The following is a 21639-nucleotide window of genomic DNA, read 5'->3' on the forward strand; positions in this document are numbered from 1 at the left end:
ACCCACTCCAAATTTTTCTGCTCAATATACAGATTGAATAAAATCAGGGACAGGCTACAACCCTGTATCACTCCCTTCTCAACCACTGCATTCTTTTGTGCCCCTGGATTCTTGTAACTGCCATCTGGTTTCTGTACAGAATGTTTACAGCTTTCCCTCCATGTATTTTCCCCCTACCACTTTCACAATTTCAAAGAGAGTATTCTAATCAACATTGTCAAAAGCTTTCCTTAAGTATACAATCGCCATAAACCTAAGTTTGCCTTTCCTTAACCTCTCTTCTAAGGTAAGTCATAGTGTCAGTATTGCCTCGCGTGTTCCTATATTTCTACAGGACCAAAACTGATCCTCCCTGAGGTCGGCTTCTACCAGTTTTTCCACTCATTTGTATAGAATTCGTGATAGTATTTTGCAACTGTGATTTTTAAACTGATAGTTCGGCAATTCTCACACCTGTCAGCACCTGCTTGCTTTGGAATTTGAATTATTATATACTTCTTGAAGTATCAAGGTATTTTGCCTGTCTCATACATCTTGCTCACCAGATAGAAGAGTTCTGTCATGGCTGGCTCTCCCAAGGCTATCAGTAGGTCTAACAGAATGTTGTCTACTCCTGGGGTCTTGTTTCGACTTAGGTCTTTCAGTGCTCTGTCAAATTCTTCACACAGTATCATATCTCTCATCTCATCTACGTCTTCTTCCATTTCCATAATATTGCCCTCAAGTACATCGCCCTTGTATAGACCTTCTATATACTCCTTCCAACTTTGTGCTTTCCCTTCTTTGCTTAGGACTGATTTTCCATTCGATCTCTTGATATTCGTACAGTTGGTCCTCTTTTCTCCAAAAGTCTCTTTAATTTTCCTCTAGTCAGCATCTATCTTACCCCTAGTGATATATGCTTCTACATGCTTACATTTGTTCTCTAGCGATTCCTGCTTAACTATTTTTTACATCCTGTAGATCTCATTTTTGAGACGTTTGTATTCCTTTTCACGTGCTTCTTTGCTGCATTTTTATACACTCCTGGAAATTGAAATAAGAACACCGTGAATTCATTGTCCCAGGAAGGGGAAACTTTATTGACACATTCCTGGGGTCAGATACATCACATGATCACACTGACAGAACCACAGGCACATAGACACAGGCAACAGAGCATGCACAATGTCGGCACTAGTACAGTGTATATCCACCTTTCGCAGCAATGCAGGCTGCTATTCTCCCATGGAGACGATCGTAGAGATGCTGGATGTAGTCCTGTGGAACGGCTTGCCATGCCATTTCCACCTGGCGCCTCAGTTGGACCAGCGTTCGTGCTGGACGTGCAGACCGCGTGAGACGACGCTTCATCCAGTCCCAAACATGCTCAATGGGGGACAGATCCGGAGATCTTGCTGGCCAGGGTAGTTGACTTACACCTTCTAGAGCACGTTGGGTGGCACGGGATACATGCGGACGTGCATTGTCCTGTTGGAACAGCAAGTTCCCTTGCCGGTCTAGGAATGGTACAACGATGGGTTCGATGACGGTTTGGATGTACCGTGCACTATTCAGTGTCCCCTCGACGATCACCAGTGGTGTGCAGCCAGTGTAGGAGATCGCTCCCAACACCATGATGCCGGGTGTTGGCCCTGTGTGCCTCGGTCGTATGCAGTCCTGATTGTGGCGCTCACCTGCACGGCGCCAAACACGCATACGACCATCATTGGCACCAAGGCAGAAGCGACTCTCATCGCTGAAGACGACACGTCTCCATTCGTCCCTCCATTCACGCCTGTCGCGACACCACTGGAGGCGGGCTGCACGATGTTGGGGCGTGAGTGGAAGACGGCCTAACGGTGTGCGGGACCGTAGCCCAGCTTCATGGAGGCGGTTGCGAATGGTCCTCGCCGATACCCCAGGAGCAACAGTGTCCCTAATTTGCTGGGAAGTGGCGGTGCGGTCCCCTACGGCACTGCGTAGGATCCTACGGTCTTGGCGTGCATCCGTGCGTCGCTGCGGTCCGGTCCCAGGTCGACGGGCACGTGCACCTTCCGCCGACCACTGGCGACAACATCGATGTACTGTGGAGACCTCACGCCCCACGTGTTGAGCAATTCGGCGGTACGTCCACCCGGCCTCCCGCGTGCCCACTATACGCCCTCGCTCAAAGTCCGTCAACGGCACATACGGTTCACGTCCACGCTGTCGCGGCATGCTACCAGTGTTAAAGACTGCGATGGAGCTCCGTATGCCACGGCAGACTGGCTGACACTGACGGCGGCGGTGCACAAATGCTGCGCAGCTAGCGCCATTCGACAGCCAACACCGCGGTTCCTGGTGTGTCCGCTGTGCCGTGCGTGTGATCATTGCTTGTACAGCCCTCTCGCAGTGTCCGGAGCAAGTATGGTGGGTCTGACACACCGGTGTCAATGTGTTCTTTTTTCCATTTCCAGGAGTGTATTTTCTCCTTTCATCCTTTAAATTCAATATCTCTTGTATTACCCAAGGATTTCTACTAGCCCTCGGCTTTTTACCCCACTTGAGCCTCTGCTATCTTCACTATTTCATCTCCCAAAGTTACTCACTCTTTTTCTACTATATTCGTTTCCCCTGTTCTCGTCAATCGTTCCGCAACACTCCCTCTGGAATTCTCTACAAACTCTGGTTCTTTCAGTTTACCCAGGTCCCATCCCCATAAGTTACTACCTTGGTTCATAACCAATAGATTGTGGTCAGAGTCCACATCTGACCCTGGAAATGTCTTACAATTGAAAACCTGGTTCCTAAATCTCTGTCTTACCATTACAAAATCTATCTGAAACCTTCCAGTGTCTCCAGGCGTCTTCCATGTATACAACCTTCTTTCATGATTCTTAAACCAAGTATTAGCTATAATTAAGTTATGCTCTGTGCCAAATTCTTCCAGGCAGCTTCATCTTCCATTCCTTACCCCACTCCACATTTACCTGCTACTTTTCTTTCTCTTCCTTTTCCTACTATCAAATTCCAGTCCCCATGACTATTAAATTTTCATCTCCCTTATCATCTGAATAATTTCTTTTACCTCATCATACATTTCTTCAATCTCTTCATCGTCTGCAGACATAATTGGCATATAAACTTGTACTACTGAGGTGGTTGTGGGCTTAATTCCTATCTAGGCTGTGATAATGTGTTCACTATGCTGTTCATAGTAGTTTATACACGTTCCTATTTTTTTATTAATTGCTAAACCTACATTACCCCTATTTGATCTTGTATTTATAAATCAGCATTCAGCTAACCAGAAGTCCTGCTCCTCCTGCCACCGAACTTCACTAATTCCCACTATATCTAATTTTAACCTATCCATTTTCCTTTTTAAATTTTCTACCCAACCTGCCTGATTAAGGGATCTGACATCCCATATTCGAATCTGTACAACGTCAGTTTTGTTTCTCCTGATAACGACGTCCTCCTGAGTAGTCCCAGCTGGAGACACAAATGGGGGACTATTTTACCTCCAGAATATTTTACCCAAGAGGACACCAATATCATCTAACCATACAGTAAAGCTGCATGCCCTCGGGACAAATTACAGCTGTAGTTTCCCCTTGCTTTCAACCACTCACAATACCAGTACAGTGAAGTAGGAATGATTTCACATTACAAGAAATACTTTACTCTGTTAAGGAAAGTGATTAACGCTGGCGTTACCATGGTAATTTTGGTTACATGTAATACCGACAGGAGGGCCACAGAAGCCCAGAAAGAAAATTACAATTTAATTTGTCATAATTCAAGTTTATTTGGTTCTGATACCACTGAGATCACTTAGAATTGCTTAGACATTATAAACGGAATTCTTAAAGGTACTTCTGCTATCGTGCTCATCATTTAGAGTCGCTAAAGGTAGTACCTGCCGATTTTATTTAATTGCAGTCTTTCATTTACAAATTTCTATATCACATTTAAAATTAGCAATTGACGAGTGATTGGAGCCTTCGACTATTCGATTCATGTGTAAATTCATATTGTTTACTGTAGACTCAGCAGTATTTTGCTTGTAATGTGGCAACTATGTATCCCAGCCCCTGGACAACGAAACCAACCAAAACTTCTAATATTTCAACTCTGACTCTGAGTGTACATAGCCTCTTTTTTCCTTCTTTTTTTTTTTTAAGCGCGCAAGATGAAATAGAAGTGGCTAAAGGAATTACAACACAGTGCATTAAATTTCATAGTCATGTACAAATTTTATCACACGTTCTTTGTACTATACTGTAAATGCATAATAAGTAAAATTTCCTTATTTGTTATCCCTCTTGTTGTGCAGTGTAAATAATAAAATTAATTGCAAACACATTCAAATCATATTTGCTGACAGCTCATTCAACTACATAGAAGAATTCCTGAGCAGACATCTCACATTGTTTTGTAATTGTATTTATTTGCCTCCTGCTAGTTGTCCAGCTGTTTATTGAACTGTCTAAAGACATTGTGTGTTTGTGTGTGAACACACTTGCACTCACACTCACATGCATATGTGTGGTTTTTAGGTGGAGAGGGAGAGGGAGAGAGTGAACATAATTAAGTGTAAATTGCAGTGTGTACAAAAAACTTAAATTAGAATTCCCTACATGCCATTCCTACTTACAAGAGGTTAAGATATAGTTGTTTACAATCTGCAGGTTGATTCAAACACTTCAATGGTTTACTGAGGCCTGTTGGAGGTGGTACATTACCTTCCTCTGACCTCCAAAATGAAATATCCATCAAGTTATGTAAAGGTTAAAGTGGCCCTAAACTATGGCCCTTCTCAGAATTTGCTTATGTTTTCTGATCTGCTAGGAGGTTGCTTCAGGATAGAAGCCTGCTTATGGAACAATCTTTCTCATTAATTGCCAAAAGATGCCTATTAAATATGGAACATAATATGTTGACTTGAAATTAATGTACTTTGCTTTACTCCGATATTTGTGAGATTCTAGTTGTCCATGTAGAACCAGAACACCTGAGAATATGATTAAGTGACCAGAAGTGCTTATATGGAAGCAAAAAACATACAATTTGGATCAATATAAACTTCCTTTGGCAGAAATAGAGATTACTTTAGAGCTGGAGACAATTTATGAGGCACTTGAAGACTCAAAACAAGTGTCAAAAGATTTTACCATCATTATTTGCCTCTCAGTCGCACTTACCACAGCTAAAAGAAACCACTTCAACAATAGGAAAACTGGAAACTATTCGAATGGCTATGCTACTGATGTGTATAAGCAGGGAGCAACAACAATTCAATGACTAGCAAGACCAGCTAGCAAAATAAGTGGCCTACGAAAAGCAAGATCTTGATAAATATCAACACTCAAGTTTGTCACAAAGCAAATACTCAAAGTGGTCAGAAGATTGGCATACATTGGGCAGAGTGCACCTTTACAGATAGATTCAAGCAACGATCCTATGGCAACAATTGCACTTGATAACTAGATGAATTAATAATAGCAATAATAATTATTTTACTGTCATTAGAAAATTACAGTAATAGATAATCCACATACATGATACAATACAACTGATAATTCAGAAGTATAATAGATGAGCTATTAATATTACAGTTTTAAATTACAATTAATAAACTACTTCATATCATACAATAGGTGGGCAATGTTTTACTGTCATTAGAAAATTACAGCAACAGATAATTCACATACATGGTACAATACAACTGATAATTCAAAAGTACAGTAGGTTAGCTACCATTATTATTATTTATTATTATTGATAATTCCCCATTTAGGAGAGTGTTAAAAACCAATCAATTTCTTGGCACTTTTTTGTCTCTTTCTTTTCTCTTCCTAAATACCTCTCATATATTCACTGTGTTTTTTCTTCCTCTGTTCTGTCTACTTCTTTCCTGGTTTCTTCTCTTTTGGCGTTTCCTCGAGTTTCTGTTTGCTGACTTTTTTTTTCTCTGTGTTATTCTCTGTTTGTTATTTCTTCTGTGAAGATATTTAGTTTCATGAGGTCTTCCATGGTTTCCTTTGCTCAGTTGGGTTTCATTGTATTACTCATCACTATGTTAAAAATCTTCTTGATCAGCATCTTTTTTTTCATCCTATAAATGCGCCCAGAGAATTTAGCCCTTCCTTTTCTGATGTTGTCTGTAATTATCATGGTCTGTTTGTACAGGTCTTTTGTCAGTCTTTTTATCCAGATCCCCTGTCTCTGAACTGGCCCATAGAACTTTCTCAGAATTTTCTGACCTTGCTTTTCCATTTCATTGATTTTCGTTCTTCCCCTGATTACTGTCATTTCTGAGGCAATATAAGGCTTCTGGTAAGATACTGTTTTGCAATGTCTTAATTTGGCATTAATGGAAATACTTATTTTGTTGTAATGGTTCCATGTAAGTCCGTAAGCTTTATGTAGCTTTGCTACTCTTTCTTCATTGTCTGTCCAGTTTAGTCCTGTTTTTTGTATAATCTCTCCCAGGTATTTGAAACTTTCTACTTGTGCTATCTTTCCATACTTCGTTACCAATGGGTTTCTGTCTGTGGATTTTGTATCCATGTACTGGCTTTTTCATACGAAATTTGTAGTCCTGTTCTGGCTGCGATTTCATGTAGTATCTCTAGGGCTTCTTTGGCTACTTTTCTCTTATTTGTTATGATGGCTATATCATCGGCAAAGGCCAGACATTTTATGTTGATGGTTCTATTTTTGTGTCTGCCCATCTTTACCCCTTTGACTCCTTTGTCCTATGTCCTTATCATTTTCTCTAAAGCTGTGTTAAATAAAATGGGTGACAGGCAATCTCCTTGTCTCACCCCTCTCTTGATTTCGAGTGGTTCTAAAATCTCTCCCATGAACTTCACTTTGGATTTTGGATTTGTTAATGATTCCTGGATTAGTTTTCTGGTCTTGTTGTCTACCTTCATTTCTTCCAGTGTACTGAAAAGTGTTTCTCTGTCTATAGAATCGTAGACCTTCTTGAAATCAACACATGTTATTGTGGTGTTTCTGGACTTTCTCGCTGTTAATGTTGTTTTCAGACGCCAGATCTGTTCACTGCACGATCTGCTCTTCCTGAACCCTGCTTGGTACTCTCTGATATGTGGAGCTATCTAAGATTCTAGGCAATTTAACAGAGCTTTGGAGAGAATTATGTATGTCACAGGCAGTAACAATATTCCTCTATAGTTATTGGGGTCTGTTTTGTCTCCTTTCTTGTGGAGTGGATGTACTAGGGCTGACTTTCATTCTTCTGGCACCTCTTCTATTTCACAGATGATTTTGATTATTCTGTGTATTTTGGGTGTAATGTTTTCATGGTCTAATTTCCATATTTCTGCAATCGGTCCGTATTCTCCTGGTGCTCTGTCATATTTCAATGATTTTATTATTTTCACTATTTCTTCATGTGTTGGGGGCGGGGAGGGAGCTCACAGTCCTGGTTAGGTTCTGGTTTTGTGAACTGAACTGTAATCTCTGTTTTGGTTCATCGCAGTTGAGTAATGTGACAAAGTATCGAGCTAATATTTCAAAGTTTTTCTACGGATTTGTTTCCAGTGTGTTTTGTTGTTTGAAGCAAAAGCTTGGAGGTTGATATCCTATCATATTTTCTCAGAATATTCTGCAAATATTGTTTCTGGTGAAGTCATTTTCTATCCCCTTCAACCTGCTGTTTTTGTAACCTCTTTTTTCTCTGCGGATCATTTTTGAAGTGTTTTTCTGTATCCTGTAGAATTCATCCATTTTTCTTGTGTTCTATGGCTGTTAAATTTTTTCCAGGCTTGTATTCTGTCTTCCATAGCTCTGTCACATGTCGTGCTCTACCATCGATGTTTCCTTTTTCTCAGAGGTTACCCCAATTTTATCAGTCCTCTCATTTTTTCTGACAGTTCTGTCCAGTTGTTGCTGTTGATTTTCGTAATTTCTTCTATTATTTCTTCCTCGTTTAGTTCCAGGTACTCTGGATCTGTTCTGAAGGCTGTGTTGATTCTCTTAATATATCTGTCATGTATAAATTTTGCTTTGATTTGGAGAAGGTGATGTTCAGACTCACAAATTCCTTTCCTAGTTCTTACATTCATTACTTCTCTAGCGTTTTTCATGGATATTGCTACCTGGTCTATCTTAAATTACACTCCTGGAAATGGAAAAAAGAACACATTGACACCGGTGTGTCAGACCCACCATACTTGCTCCGGACACTGCGAGAGGGCTGTACAAGCAATGAACACACGCACGGCACAGCGGACACACCAGGAACCGCGGTGTTGGCCGTCGAATGGCGCTAGCTGCGCAGCATTTGTGCACCGCCGCCGTCAGTGTCAGCCAGTTTGCCGTGGCATACGGAGCTCCATCGCAGTCTTTAACACTGGTAGCATGCCGCGACAGCGTGGACGTGAACCGTATGTGCAGTTGACGGACTTTGAGCGAGGGTGTATAGTGGGCATGCGGGAGGCCGGGTGGACGTACCGCCGAATCGCTCAACACGCGGGGCGTGAGGTCTCCACAGTACATTGATGTTGTCGCCAGTGGTCGGCGGAAGGTGCACGTGCCCGTCGACCTGGGACCGGACCGCAGCGACGCACAGATGCACGCCAAGACCGTAGGATCCTACGCAGTGCCGTAGGGGACCGCACCATCACTTTTCAGCAAATTAGGGACACTGTTGCTCCTGGGGTATCGGCAAGGACCATTCGCAACCGTCTCCATGAAGCTGGGCTACGGTCCCGCACACCGTTAGGCCGTCTTCCGCTCACGCTCCAACATCGTGCAGCCCGCCTCCAGTGGTGTCGCGACAGGCGTGAATGGAGGGACGAATGGAGACGTGTCGTCTTCAGCGATGAGAGTCGCTTCTGCCTTGGTGCCAATGATGGTCGTATGCGTGTTTGGCGCCGTGCAGGTGAGCGCCACAATCAGGACTGCATACGACCGAGGCACACAGGGTCAACACCCGGCATCATGGTGTGGGGAGCGATCTCCTACACTGGCCGTACACCACTGGTGATCGTCGAGGGGACACTGAATAGTGCACGGTACATCCAAACGGTCATCGAACCCATCGTTCTACCATTCCTAGACCTGCAAGGGAACTTGCTGTTCCAACAGGACAATGCACGTCCGCATGTATCCCGTGCCACCCAACGTGCTCTAGAAGATGTAAGTCAACTACCCTGGCCAGCAAGATCTCCGGATCTGTCCCCCATTGAGCATGTTTGGGACTGGATGAAGCGTTGTCTCACACGGTCTGCACGTCCAGCACGAACGCTGGTTCAACTGAGGCGCCAGGTGGAAATGGCATGGCAAGCCGTTCCACAGGACTACATCCAGCATCTCTACGATCGTCTCCATGGGATTATAGCAGCCTGTATTGCTGCGAAAGGTGGATATACACTGTACTAGTGCCGACATTGTGCATGCTCTGTTGCCTGTGTCTATGTGCCTGTGGTTCTGTCAGTGTGATCATGTGATGTATCTGACCCCAGGAATGTGTCAATAAAGTTTCCCCTTCCTGGGACAATGAATTCACGGTGTTCTTATTTCAATTTCCAGGAGTGTATCATATAGCACAGTTGGGGGATTTCACAGTTACTAGTTTCCTGTGTGGTTTCTGGAATTGCATTGACATGATTTTCAGCTCAAAATTCCTGCAGAAATTTATCAAGTTCTCCCCCTTTTTGTTTGTTCTCTTGTGGGCCATGTGTTTCCCTGTCATGTTTCGGAATTTTCTTTCCTTGCCTAGCTGGACATTGAAACCCTCTAGTAACACATTTATGTGATTCTTGGGGATTTTGCTAGTAGTTTCTTCCAGATCTTCCCAGTATTCCTGTATCATCTCTGGGTTCTTCTTGTTATAGTTATTTGTGGGAATATGTGCACTAATTAGTGTATATGCTGTGTTTTCAGATTGTACCGTGAGTGTTGAAAGTTTTTCTGATTGTTAGGTGTAATCTACTACATAGTCCAGTATCGATTTATCTACTGCAAATCCAGTCCCAGAGAGTTTGAGATTCCTTCCTGGAATGGTTATGTTTGGTTTCCCCTTATATATTCTGTAACTTTCGAAATCAAAGTTGTTCTCTGTGGACTTTGTTAATTGTTTCACATAATTTCGACTTGAGTTTTGAGTTCCAGAAAATTCAATCACAGCCAAACTCACAGAGCCAAAGGACACTGACCAGAGTACCAGTGTCTACCACACAGATGTGTCTAGATTTTGGGGCTTCACCTGTAACCCTAGGCAGGGGCCCTCACAGGGTGCTACCATCTGGAGCCAGATGGACCCAGGTCTTTTTTTACAAGGTGTTACTCCCCCCTTCCTCCTTCATCACGTGCGAGATGAGGCCCCGAGTTTGAGACCAGCAATGGCAGAGTTAATAGGTTAATAGGTTAGCTATTAACATTACAGTTTTAAATTGCAATTAATATATTACTTTATATCATACAATAGGTAGGCAATGGAACAATCATGCAGTGTTTGTTTGAATGCTTCTTCAGGTAGATCTAAATCAGTTTGTGAAAGCTTATTATGCAATTTGTGCCCCCATGACTGTTAACTGATTTTGACAGGCCATGGTATGGAGTATGGTTCAAATGGCTCTAAGCACTATGGGTCCCCTAGACTTAGAACTACTTAAACCTAACCTAACCTAAGAACATCACACACATCCATGCCTGAGGCAGGATTCGAAACTGCGACCATAGCAACAGCGTTGTTCCTGACTGAACCGCCTAGAACCGCTTGGCGACAGCAGTCAGCCGGTATGGAGTATAAATATATGTGTTGCTTCTTGTATTCTAATAGTGTACATTTTCTCTTTGTTTTGCTTTTGGTAACTTTGTTTTCATTTCATCAGTCATTATTTTTGTTCGTAAAACAGAGGTTTACAATGCACTTTATATGAAGAGCCAGCAATAATCCTAATAGCTTTTGTCTGAGTAATGCATACAACTAGACTTTCTTCACAAATCAATATCCAATGACATTACACTTCAGAAAAAATGAAAAATAGGTAGTTCTAATATATATTTCAAGTACTTAGTCAAGAAGCACCAAAACAAAAACAACTTAACATCGTCGAAATATACAACCGAAAACTCATCATAAATTGGATCAGCTTGTCATTTAGAGTAAAAATCAACTGCCAAGTTTTGTTTTCATTCAGGAAGAATCCATTTGCTCTAAACCAATAAGATGCTTGAGCGATTTTCTTTTCAACACAACTTTTATGATTACTGAAATATTTAATGTTCTAAAGGAAAGTTGTGTCATCTGATGGTAGACCTCTTCAGGCTCTAATAAATGAGCACAGGTTTAGAAACAAGAAAGTACCTAGCACAGGTCCCTGTGGAACACAACTGAAGTTGATCTATGCTGTACATTTTTCTCTCAGCAAAACTTTCTTATAGCTCTGCAAATAGGATTTTAATAATTTTAGGCTTTTATCTCTAATGCTATAGCAGTCCGGTTTTTCAAGCATTGTGTGCTCCACACAGTCAAGGGCCTAATTTAGGTTACAAAAAGTGACTTGAGCAACACTGGAATCTTTGCTACAACTACTTCGAGATATTTTGTTCCAAATAGGCAATATGGATATGTCAAATTTCTCTGAAGAAGAAGAAGGAGGAGGAGGAAATACAAAGTAATTACGAAAATCAATAAATTCATATAAGAGCCCATGAGCTTGAATTATCAACAAGCAAACTGTCTGAGTACGACTGTATAAATATTGTTAAGTTATGAAACTACTTAATGTGATTGAAATTTATGCAAAATAATTCACAGTATTATGTGAGACACATTTTAGCACCAGCTAATCTGTGTGACTGTGTATGATGCTTTTAGAAGAATTAATGATTATGGTTGTGAAACCCAGAGTAGTTTTATAGATTTGTTTTCCAATACAAAATAAATAAAAATAATTTATATAAAAGAAGTGCAAAGATCATCATTGCAAAATAAAAAAGGATAAATCAGTTTAGCTCATTTTTCATGTCAGTTGTCAAAGATGTACGGGGACAAGCTGTTCTAAATTAACAAATAATGTCCAGGGTGTTTGGCTGCATATATCATGTTACTCCCTTTGAAAAACTGAAGTTTTATGAAATTGGTGGCTTTATGCACAACTGGCTTGAGACACACTTTACAAATAGAATGTAAAAAGTTCTTCTGAATAATTCAAACATTTTTGGAAGGGTAGAAAATTTTAAGGGCTGTGAAGAGATGACAAATGGGCCCCTACAAGGCTCAGTTTAGAGTCTACTCCTATTCCTTGTGCACTGATGTGACAGAGGTCATGAGATACCTACATATATCGTGTACAACCCCCTTTTGCCCAGTGTAATGCAGCAACTCAACATGTAATCGACTCAACAAGTCATTGGAAGTCCCCTGCAGAAATATTGAGCGATGCTGCCTCTATAGTCGACCACAAACGCGGAAGTGTTGTTGGTGGAGGATTTTGTGCACGAACTGACCTCTCGATTACATCCCATAGGTGCTCGATGGGATTCATGTTGGGCGATCTGGCTGGACAAATCATTTGTTCCAGTTGTCCAGAATGTTCTTCAAACCAATTGTGAACAATTGTGACTCAGCGAAATGGTGCACTGTTATCCATAAAAATCCCATTGTTGTTCTGGAACATGATGTAAATGAATGGCTGCAAATGGTCTCCATCTAACAGAACATAAGTATTCTCAGTCAATGATCGGTTCATTTGGACCAGCGAACACAGTCTATTCCACATAAACACATCCCACACTATTACAGAGCCACCACCAGCTTGCACAATGCCTTGTTGACAACCTGGGTCTGTGGCTTCATGGGGGTCTGCGCCACAAACGAACCCTACTATCAGCTCTTACCAACCAAATCGGGACTCATCTGACCAGGGCACGGTTTTGCAGTTGTCTAGGGTCGAACCGATATGGTCACAGGCGCAGGAAAGGTCCTGGGGCTACGTTGTGCTGTTAGCAAAGGCATTCACGTCAGTTGTCTGCTGCCATAGCCCATTAACGCCAAATTTCGCCATACTGTCGTAATGGGTACGTTTGTCTTACGTCCCACATTGATTTCTGTAGTTATTTCACACAGTGTTGCTTGTTTGTCTGTTGGCACTTCCAAATCTATGCAAATGCGCTGCTCTCGGTCGTTAAATGAAGGCCGTCGGCGACTGCGTTGTCCATGGTGAGAGGTAATTGCTGAAATTTTGTACTCTCGGCACACCCTTGCACTGCGGATCTTGGAATACCGAATTCCTGAACGATTTCCGAGATGGTATGTTCCATGCATCTAGCTCCAACCATCATTCCAGGTTCAAAGGCTATTAGTTCCCATTGGGCGGCCATAACCACGTCAGAAACCTTTGTACATGAATAACCTGAGTACAAATGACAAACTCCGCCAGTGCACTGATCTTTTATAACTTGTGTACGCGATACTACCGCCATCTGTATATGTGCACATCGCTATCCCATGGCTTTTGTCACCTCAGAGTATAAGTTAACGGCGTTCCATTTAACATTCATCAAGCAGAATTGGTGCTTTTTGCAAGGGACACTAGTGTTATAATAAATCTTATTAGAGAAAAAGAAGAAAAAGAGATTGTTGAAGATGCTTTCCAAAGAATTGTTAAGTGGCTCTCAAAACTGGACTCTTAGTTTTGAGAAAACACACGGTTTTCAGGCCTGTACAACAAATAGTTATATAGCAATTAGCGTACCGCATGAACGGGAGACAGTAAACATGGTAGAATGCTCCTGTTTTGGGTGTACATAATGATGAAAACTTGAACTGGAAGAAGCATATTACAAATCTGCTCAAAAAGTTAAAGCCCAGTCCACACGCAACGATCTGTCTGCGCAGACATCGGCGCAGATGTCTGTACATGCAAAAGATCGCTGCAATTGTGGTGTGTTCACACCACACAAACCCCAATCTACTACTCGCCCGCCATCTGTCGGTGTAGAAAAGAAATATCAGTGGCAAGCGACTACGCTCCCCGTAAACGTCAAAAATTTAATTCAGTTATTTTGAAATATAGAAATGGAGGAAGTTCTGTTGTGGTCTGTGTTCGCAACTTGTGATGCAAAAAACATTCAAACCAACTGCAGGGAACAGAAAGCGGTCAAAATGGTGTAGACAGTGGCTGCTAAAGCGAAAGCAGTTTTCTCACGTAAATTTACTGCGAGAGTTGCAGGGCGAACCTAACGACTGGTGAAATTATTTGCGGATGGATGTCGAAACTTATAATTATCTCTTAAAGCTTCTAACCCCTCATATCATGAGAAAAAATACTTGTATGAGAAGGGCAATTTCTCCTCATGAACGGCTGGGGGTAACATTAAGATTCCTAGCAACAGGAAGGAGCTACAACGATTTGGAATTTTCAACTGCAATATCGAAACAAGCGTTGAGTGAAATAATACCCAACACATTTACGCTGTCCTGAAGGATGAGTTCATGAAAGCAAGTCAAGTAAATTAAGTCTGTCAAGTTACAGATAATATTTTTGGTGTTGTAGACGTGTTTGAAACACAGTAGGCCTATATTATTAGAGATTATATACCTACATGGCCAATGAGCTATGGTTTACTTTGTTTCTGAGTAGGCATTTTCAGTTCGATACTGTGTAGAAGCAACCTGTTACAAACTTTTGTTCCAGGATACAAAACTCCTACACCAGATCTAGATTTCTAAACTTTGGATAACTCTTTTCGGTAAACAGTTCGCAACGACTTTTTTTATTTTTTTTTAATTACTGTTTCTCTGTTTGCCGAGGAGTCAACTGCCCGCAATTTTTCAATTAGAGCATTGTATGCTGGTCTTTTTGTCTCGGTCACTATATTCTTTACTTTTAATCTTCCACAAACATGGTTGGTTTCTATATATTTCAATGAATTCACTTACAAACTCTCGAGAACACTGACGATTATCAGCCATTTTAATGCCCTGTGCGCACAAATACAAACACTAGACTGAGCAAACAGCTGTTTCGCGCCAGATTTGCGGCGATCTCCTGTCCACACGCTCCAACTTGTCTGCGCAGATGTGGTTTGAACCCACAGGTTTGAGAGGTTTTGCTCAAACCTCCAACTCCAACTTCCAGGTTTGCACACACCTCAGGTTGGTGCAAATCTTCTGTTCACACGCAACGATCTGTCTGCGCAGATATGATGTGTGCAGACATTTGCGCAGGCAGATCGTTGCGTGTGGACGGGCCTTAAGTTCCGCTACTTTTGCTCCTCATGTAATTGCTAGTCTTGGAAACAAATAAACCAACCTCCTGATATATTTCGCATATTTCCACGCAGTAATGTCTTATGGAATATTTATCTCATCTTTTGGCCGCGCGGAGTGGCCACGTGGTTAGAGGCGTTATGTCACCGATTGTGCGGCCACTCCCGCCGGAGGTTCGAATCCTCTCTCGGGCATGGGTGTGTGTGTTGTTCTTAGTATAAATTACTTTAAGTAGTGCGTAAGTCTAGGGACCGATGACCTCAGCAGTTTGGTCCCTTAGGAATTTACACACGTTTGAACGCTTTTTAACTCATCTTTTAGAACGGAGGTATTGATTACACAAAAGAAGGAGGAAGGAAGATAAGAATTTAACGTCTCGTCGGGACGGCCTCATTATAGACATATCACATGGTCGAGATGTTTCAAGGAAGCTCAATACGCACCAACAAGACGTTTTGGTCATTTGCCAAATACCATAAAATGTGCGACAGGTAGCAAATCAAGTATAAAATTTAACTTAAAATCAGTTCTCTGGACAACTCCTTCTATTCCACCGACGAGTTTTTCTTTAAACTTTGTTAGCATATTAAAAGAACCTGGTTTATACATGTAGTTGCATGATTAGGACTGGAAAGTAATTTACTCATCAGTTTAACACTAATTATGTATACCGTACATAACCTGTAAATTGACTCCGTCCACATCGTCACAAGAGTTGTTCAAATTATCTATGCAACATGCAAACAGCTAACGTGATAAAATAGTCCAACTTTTCCTTTACCGTGTGACAGGTAATGTTTGATAGGTAAAAAAGAAGATATTTTATTCATTGGCTGTTCCAGATAGCCGCAGTAAATAAGTTATTGAAGTTTTTTTATCGTTAAATCTATTCTGAACGATAACTTACGGCCAGCTACAAATAATGAGCTATGGAAAGTGATGCAATTGGTGATCCATGACTTCGGTCAATCTGATATAAAACCCGACTACTCTTTAAATACCAGGTGACAGGATGCCACACAGTGGTATTTACATCATGTCTCTGACTCTTAGCATGAGTCCTTGTGGTGTGCGTCATAGGAGTGAGTTGTTTACCGATGCCGGAGGCAGTGTAGTCGGCGTGTGTAGTGTTCGTAAGCGTGACGGTATGGCAGTAGCAACGATGGATTTGGAGAAACAGTGTAATATTCAGTCTTTTGCAGTGCTTGATTTAGAAACAACAGGCTTACCAGTGTTCGAATGCAACAGAACGAGAATAACAGAATTGAGCATTGTAGCCGTAACTAGAAAACATGTTATCGAGACTGGGAATTCAGAAGAGAAGCTTCCTAGAGTGCTGCAGAAGCTAAACCTATGTATTTACCCAAAAAAGAGAATATCACTCGAGTCCTCTCAAATGTCAGGTATGTTAAAGTGCATACGTGCCAATAACATTTCTGTGGTACTTTGTAACTTCGTAATGTCGTTCCGTAGGTAACGGTACAGTTCAGGTGTTCACGTACCTAGGAGACACCTATCTGACATGTATATACCTTCCATAGTCTTCATAGGATTTTTATGTAGTGCCTGTTACTTTTGATTGTGCTGTAAAAATGGTGTAATGTATGAAGGGTGCCCATCTATTTCATGTGCCGTTGTATGACCATTTGTTAGATACCATGTGTATGTCTACCATCCAGTTACTCTGTTATTTCTTTATTGTTGTATTGCCCCTGACGTTGCCCAAAATGCAGCCCTTAAGGGATCTTTAATACACGTCAAGATGTTATCATTGCTTGAAAAAATGTGTGTACGGTTGGACACTGATTTTTGTCTTAGTGTTGCCTTGCATTTGATGTCAGGTTGTACTTCTCCAGTAGCACTATGTTTCTGAATTAAAATAGAAATAAATCCTTATCAAATTATAAAGTCTTTGGCGTTCGAAATATGTATTATGTACTCCGGAAAGTTTCTTATTTCGTGCCGATTTTACTGTCGTGAATATACCTCTTAGATTCTTATGATAAAATTTGTGTAATTCATACCTGTACATTACATTGATCTAAATTTTACACTATGTTGTGCACTGGAACTGGAGTGTAATATATATTCTGAGCTGGACCTAATATCCCTGCGGTACTTTCTTTATCGTTTAATACAAATGGCTGTCCCTTGTTTGCCCTTTTTGCATTAAAGGGAAAAAGAAAGATCAGTCTTTAAAATTCCAGATTAATTATGTGAAATCACCATCATAAATGTTAATTCAGATGTGGTTTTAGTGACACAATTCAGGGGTCGACAGAAGCGTCTGATCCCACGTGTCGGCTTTGACCCGTGACGTAAGGGTGTTGTCGTGTGTGACTCATGACGGCGCGGAGTTTGGTTTGAGTGTGGCTGTCTCCAGTTCTGTTTTATTATTTTATATACTTTTCTGATCTGTTCGTTCTATCTCGTGAGATTTTTTTTTTTAATTTAAAAACACTTATTACTTATTTTAATTATCTGTTTCGTCCAATTTCTGTTTTAGTTTATTATATTTATCTTTCTGATCGTTCTATCCCGTGAATTTTTTTTTTTAAAGACAAAAGACACTAATCAGCTACTGAAGCATCTTTTTCTCTGGGTTGCAGGGGTTACGACACCTGGGGAGGTGGGTGGGGTATTCATACATGGCTGTCTTCACTTACATGTTGTAGCTACGCAAGGCGTCTAAATTTGTTTATATTTTGTTTGCCCCCCCACCCAAAACACCCTATTTCCCGCGCTTGTCCCGTTAGTGTCATTAGGCTTCTTGTGGAAAGTGTGTGTGTTTGTTTTTGTTTCCGCCATATTTGTGATGTCATGGGTCGGAAAGTGTGTGTGTTTTTTGTTTCCGCCATATTTGTGGCGTCATGGGTCAAAGCAGACGGGCGGGATCGGACGCTTCCGTATTTCCCAATTCAGTAGGAATTTTATTAGTGCAAGAGGCATAGCTGTTTCATAAGTCACGCGTTAGTACCACGAACATCAGTGATGAAAAAAGTCTGTGCTCATTTATATATGAGTGTTGCACAATAAATTCTCGAAACAAGTCATTTATATTGTTTATAGACATATATGTGTTTTACAATACACTATACAGTGTATCGCAGAAAAAAAAGTTCCAACGAGCTTTAGGACAGGTTCTGTGGTTGGTTTTTTTTTTGGGGGGGGGGGGGGGGGGGGATAATCGCAAGTAGCTTGGGATTTCAGTGGGTATGTTGGGAGCAGTGAAATAGAAAGAATTTCTAATGGTCACTTCCTTCAGCCCTGTTTAAAATCCCTGACTCAGTTGGGCGTACAATACACGGTAACTAAATGCTTTAAGTAGATTAAAGTTTGACCTACGTGTGAGAAGCATGTGCTCTATCTCCCTTTCTTCCTCCCACCTTCTGTGTTTGTGTGTCTGTATATAGACTGTATGATATGAGTTGTATCATACATTTCTGTAGCTGTGTGCTGTCTTCGTGCAAGTTTTACACTAGACCTGGACACTTACATTTTTTCATTTATTTTGAATCCTGTATAAGTCATTAGATAATAATTTTCTTGATTTTTAGGACTAGACAAACAATCATCATCATTATTTAAGACTAATTATGCCTTTCAGTGTTCAGTCTGGAGCGTAGCCCCCTTATAAAATTCCTCCATGGTCCCCTATTCGGTGCTAACATTGGTGCCTCTTCTGATGTTACACCTATTACTTCAAAATCATTCTTAACCAAATCCAGGTACCTTCTCCTTGGTCTGCCCCGACTCCTCCTACCCTCTACTGCTGAACCCATGAGTCTCTTGGGTAACCTTGCTTCTCCCATGCTTTTAACATGACCCCACCATCTAAGCCTGTTCACCCTGATTGCTACATCTATAGAGTTCATTCCCAGTTTTTCTTTGATTTCCTCATTGTGGACACCCTCCTGCCATTGTTCACATCTACTAGTACCTGCAATCATCCTAGCTACTTTCATATCCGTAACCTCAACCTTGTTGATAAGGTAACCTGAATCCACCCAGCTTTCGCTCCCATACAACAAAGTTGGTCGAAAGATTGAACGGTGCACAGATAGCTTAGTCTTGGTACTGACTTCCTTCTTGCAGAAGAGAGTAGATCGTAGCTGAGAGCTAGCTGCATTAGCTTTGATGTAGTTGTTACAATCTTTTCTGTTTCCATGTTTAAAGATTGGTGTGATTACTGCTTTTGTCCAGTCTGATGGAACCTGTCCCAACTGTGAAATGTGATCCTATTTCCATCATAATTCCTATCCCATTCTACCTCGAAATCTGAAACATTACTGCTCGTATTTTCACCTACATTGAGCAACTCTTCAAAATATTCCCTCCACCTTCCGAAGGCATCCACAGGATTCACCAGCAGTTTTCCTGACCTGTTCAAAATACTTGTCATTTCCTTCTTACCTCCCTTTTGAAGACTACTAATTACACTCCAGAATGGTTTTCCAGCAGCTTGATACCATAGTCTCCAACCTGTTTCCAAAGTCTTCCCAAGATTTCTTCTTGGATGCTGCAATTATCTGTTTGGCTTTGTTTCTTTCATCAACATAACTTTCTCTGTCTACCTGAGTTCTAGTATGTAGCCATTTTTGATACGCCTTCTTTTTCCTTTTACAGGCTGCCTTGACTGTGTCGTTCCACCAAGCTGTTTGCTTCATCCTACCTTTACACACTACTGTTCCAAGACATTCTTTAGCCACTTCTAGTACTGTGTCCCTGTACCTTGTCCATTCCTTTTCCAATGACTGTAATTGACTACATTCAACTAACTGGTACCTTTCTGAGATCGCTGTTATGTACTTGTGCCTGATTTCCTTATCCTGAAGTTTCTTCACCCTTATCCTCCTACATATGGACCTGACCTCCTGCACTTTCGGCCTCACAATCCCAATTTCACTGCAGATTAAATAATGGTCAGTGTCATCAAAGAATCCCCTGAATACACGTGTGTCCCTCACAGCCTTCCTGAAATCCTGATCTGTTATTATATAGTCAAATGACAGATCTGGTTCCCCTGCCTTCCCAAGTATACCGATGAATGTTCTTATGTTAAAAAAAGGAGTTTGTGATTACTAAGCCCATACTGGCACAGAAATCCAAGAGTTGTTTCCCGTTCCTGTTGGCCTCCATATCCTCTCCAAATTTACCCATAACCTTTTCATACCCTTCTGTTCGATTTCCAATCCTGGCATTAAAATCACCCATGAGCAGAACACTGTCCTTGTCCTTTACTCTAACAATTACGTTACTGAGTGCGTCATAAAAACTATCCAACTTATCTTGATCTGTTCCTTCACAATGCGAATATACTGACACAATCCTAATTTTCTTGCTAGACACTGTCAAGTCTATCCACATCAGTCGTTCGTTTACATACCTTATTGCAACTACGCTGGGTTCCATTTCTTTCCTAATGTAAAGCCCTACACCCCATTGTGCTATTCCTGCTTTGACTCCTGACAGGTAGACCTTGTATTCTCCCACTTCCTCTTCTTTCTCACCCCTTACCCGAATGTCACCAACAGCTAAAACGTCCAGCCCCATCTTACTTGCAGCCTCTGCCAGCTCTACCTTCTACCCAGAGTAGCCCCCATTGATATTAATAGCTCCCCATCTCATTACCATTTGTTTGCCAAGTCGTATCTTAAGAGTCTCTGGTTTGTCAGTTAGAGGTGGGACTCCGTCACCTCCAAAGGTCCGAGGCATTTTGCTCTGACTGTTACCAGCATCATATTTAAAGTACCAGGGAAGCAGGTTGCTAGCCATTGAGTTTTACCCCTAACGGTTGAGGGACTAACCGTAGGATTTGGTAGTCTTTGCCGTATGAGCACAAAGGTGACCACGGCTCAGAATATGTCAGAGATGCCCAGCCTTATTCCAAAGTAACTGGTATCCCGAATGTCGGGACCACTTACTTAGCCACTTATACGTTGCCTGTGGTTCATGAACTAGGACATGACAACAGGAACCCACACCATGAACCACAAACATTTTACAAAAATTATTACCAAGATTGATAAAATGTGAAAAGAAATACACCTAACAAATACAATATGAAATATATTTTTACAAAGATACATTGACAGTTAAATAATCAATAGTGTCAGATTGAAGACTTTGCTAAATAAAGGATAATTAGTGTTCATGAATACTTGCTGATAGTTAGCAAATTCTTTTCAGTGACTACAAAATCATTCATGTATTAAAAATTATTGTCTTACTGGTCATACCTTGAAACATTCATCAATTTCAATTTATGGTATGAAGATGGAAACGCACATTTGCATCAATGTGTGCTAAATCTTCATTGTATTACAAAGTCAGAAAGACATACTTTTTGTCCTATAGATCATGAAGAAATCTCATCCATTCCATTGGACACAATCCTTCACAATAGTCTACCTGCTGAACTC

At 41.2% G+C, this 21639-nt stretch overlaps 1 protein-coding gene across 9 annotated transcripts in view; it reads left to right on the forward strand.

The window, feature by feature from the left end:
- LOC126481093 (uncharacterized) overlaps positions 1 to 21639 on the forward strand; it is an 801677-nt gene that overhangs the window by 749273 nt on the left and 30765 nt on the right. Inside the window, exon 1 of one of the 9 annotated variants that reach the window (XR_007587509.1) lies at positions 15444 to 15708. The exons of 7 other annotated variants lie outside the window; for them this stretch is intronic. Coding sequence is in view for 1 of the 2 variants with exons in the window: in XM_050104601.1 (XP_049960558.1) it covers positions 16230 to 16620 (391 nt within the window). In the remaining variant the exon portion in view is untranslated. Of the gene's footprint in view, positions 1 to 15443; positions 15709 to 15806; positions 16621 to 21639 lie in introns of those variants that run through there. One more of the 9 variants, XM_050104601.1, reaches the window with a different exon arrangement.

The sequence above is a fragment of the Schistocerca serialis genome, chromosome 5, assembly GCF_023864345.2.
Source record: "Schistocerca serialis cubense isolate TAMUIC-IGC-003099 chromosome 5, iqSchSeri2.2, whole genome shotgun sequence".
NCBI classification, from domain to species: Eukaryota; Metazoa; Arthropoda; class Insecta; order Orthoptera; family Acrididae; genus Schistocerca; species Schistocerca serialis.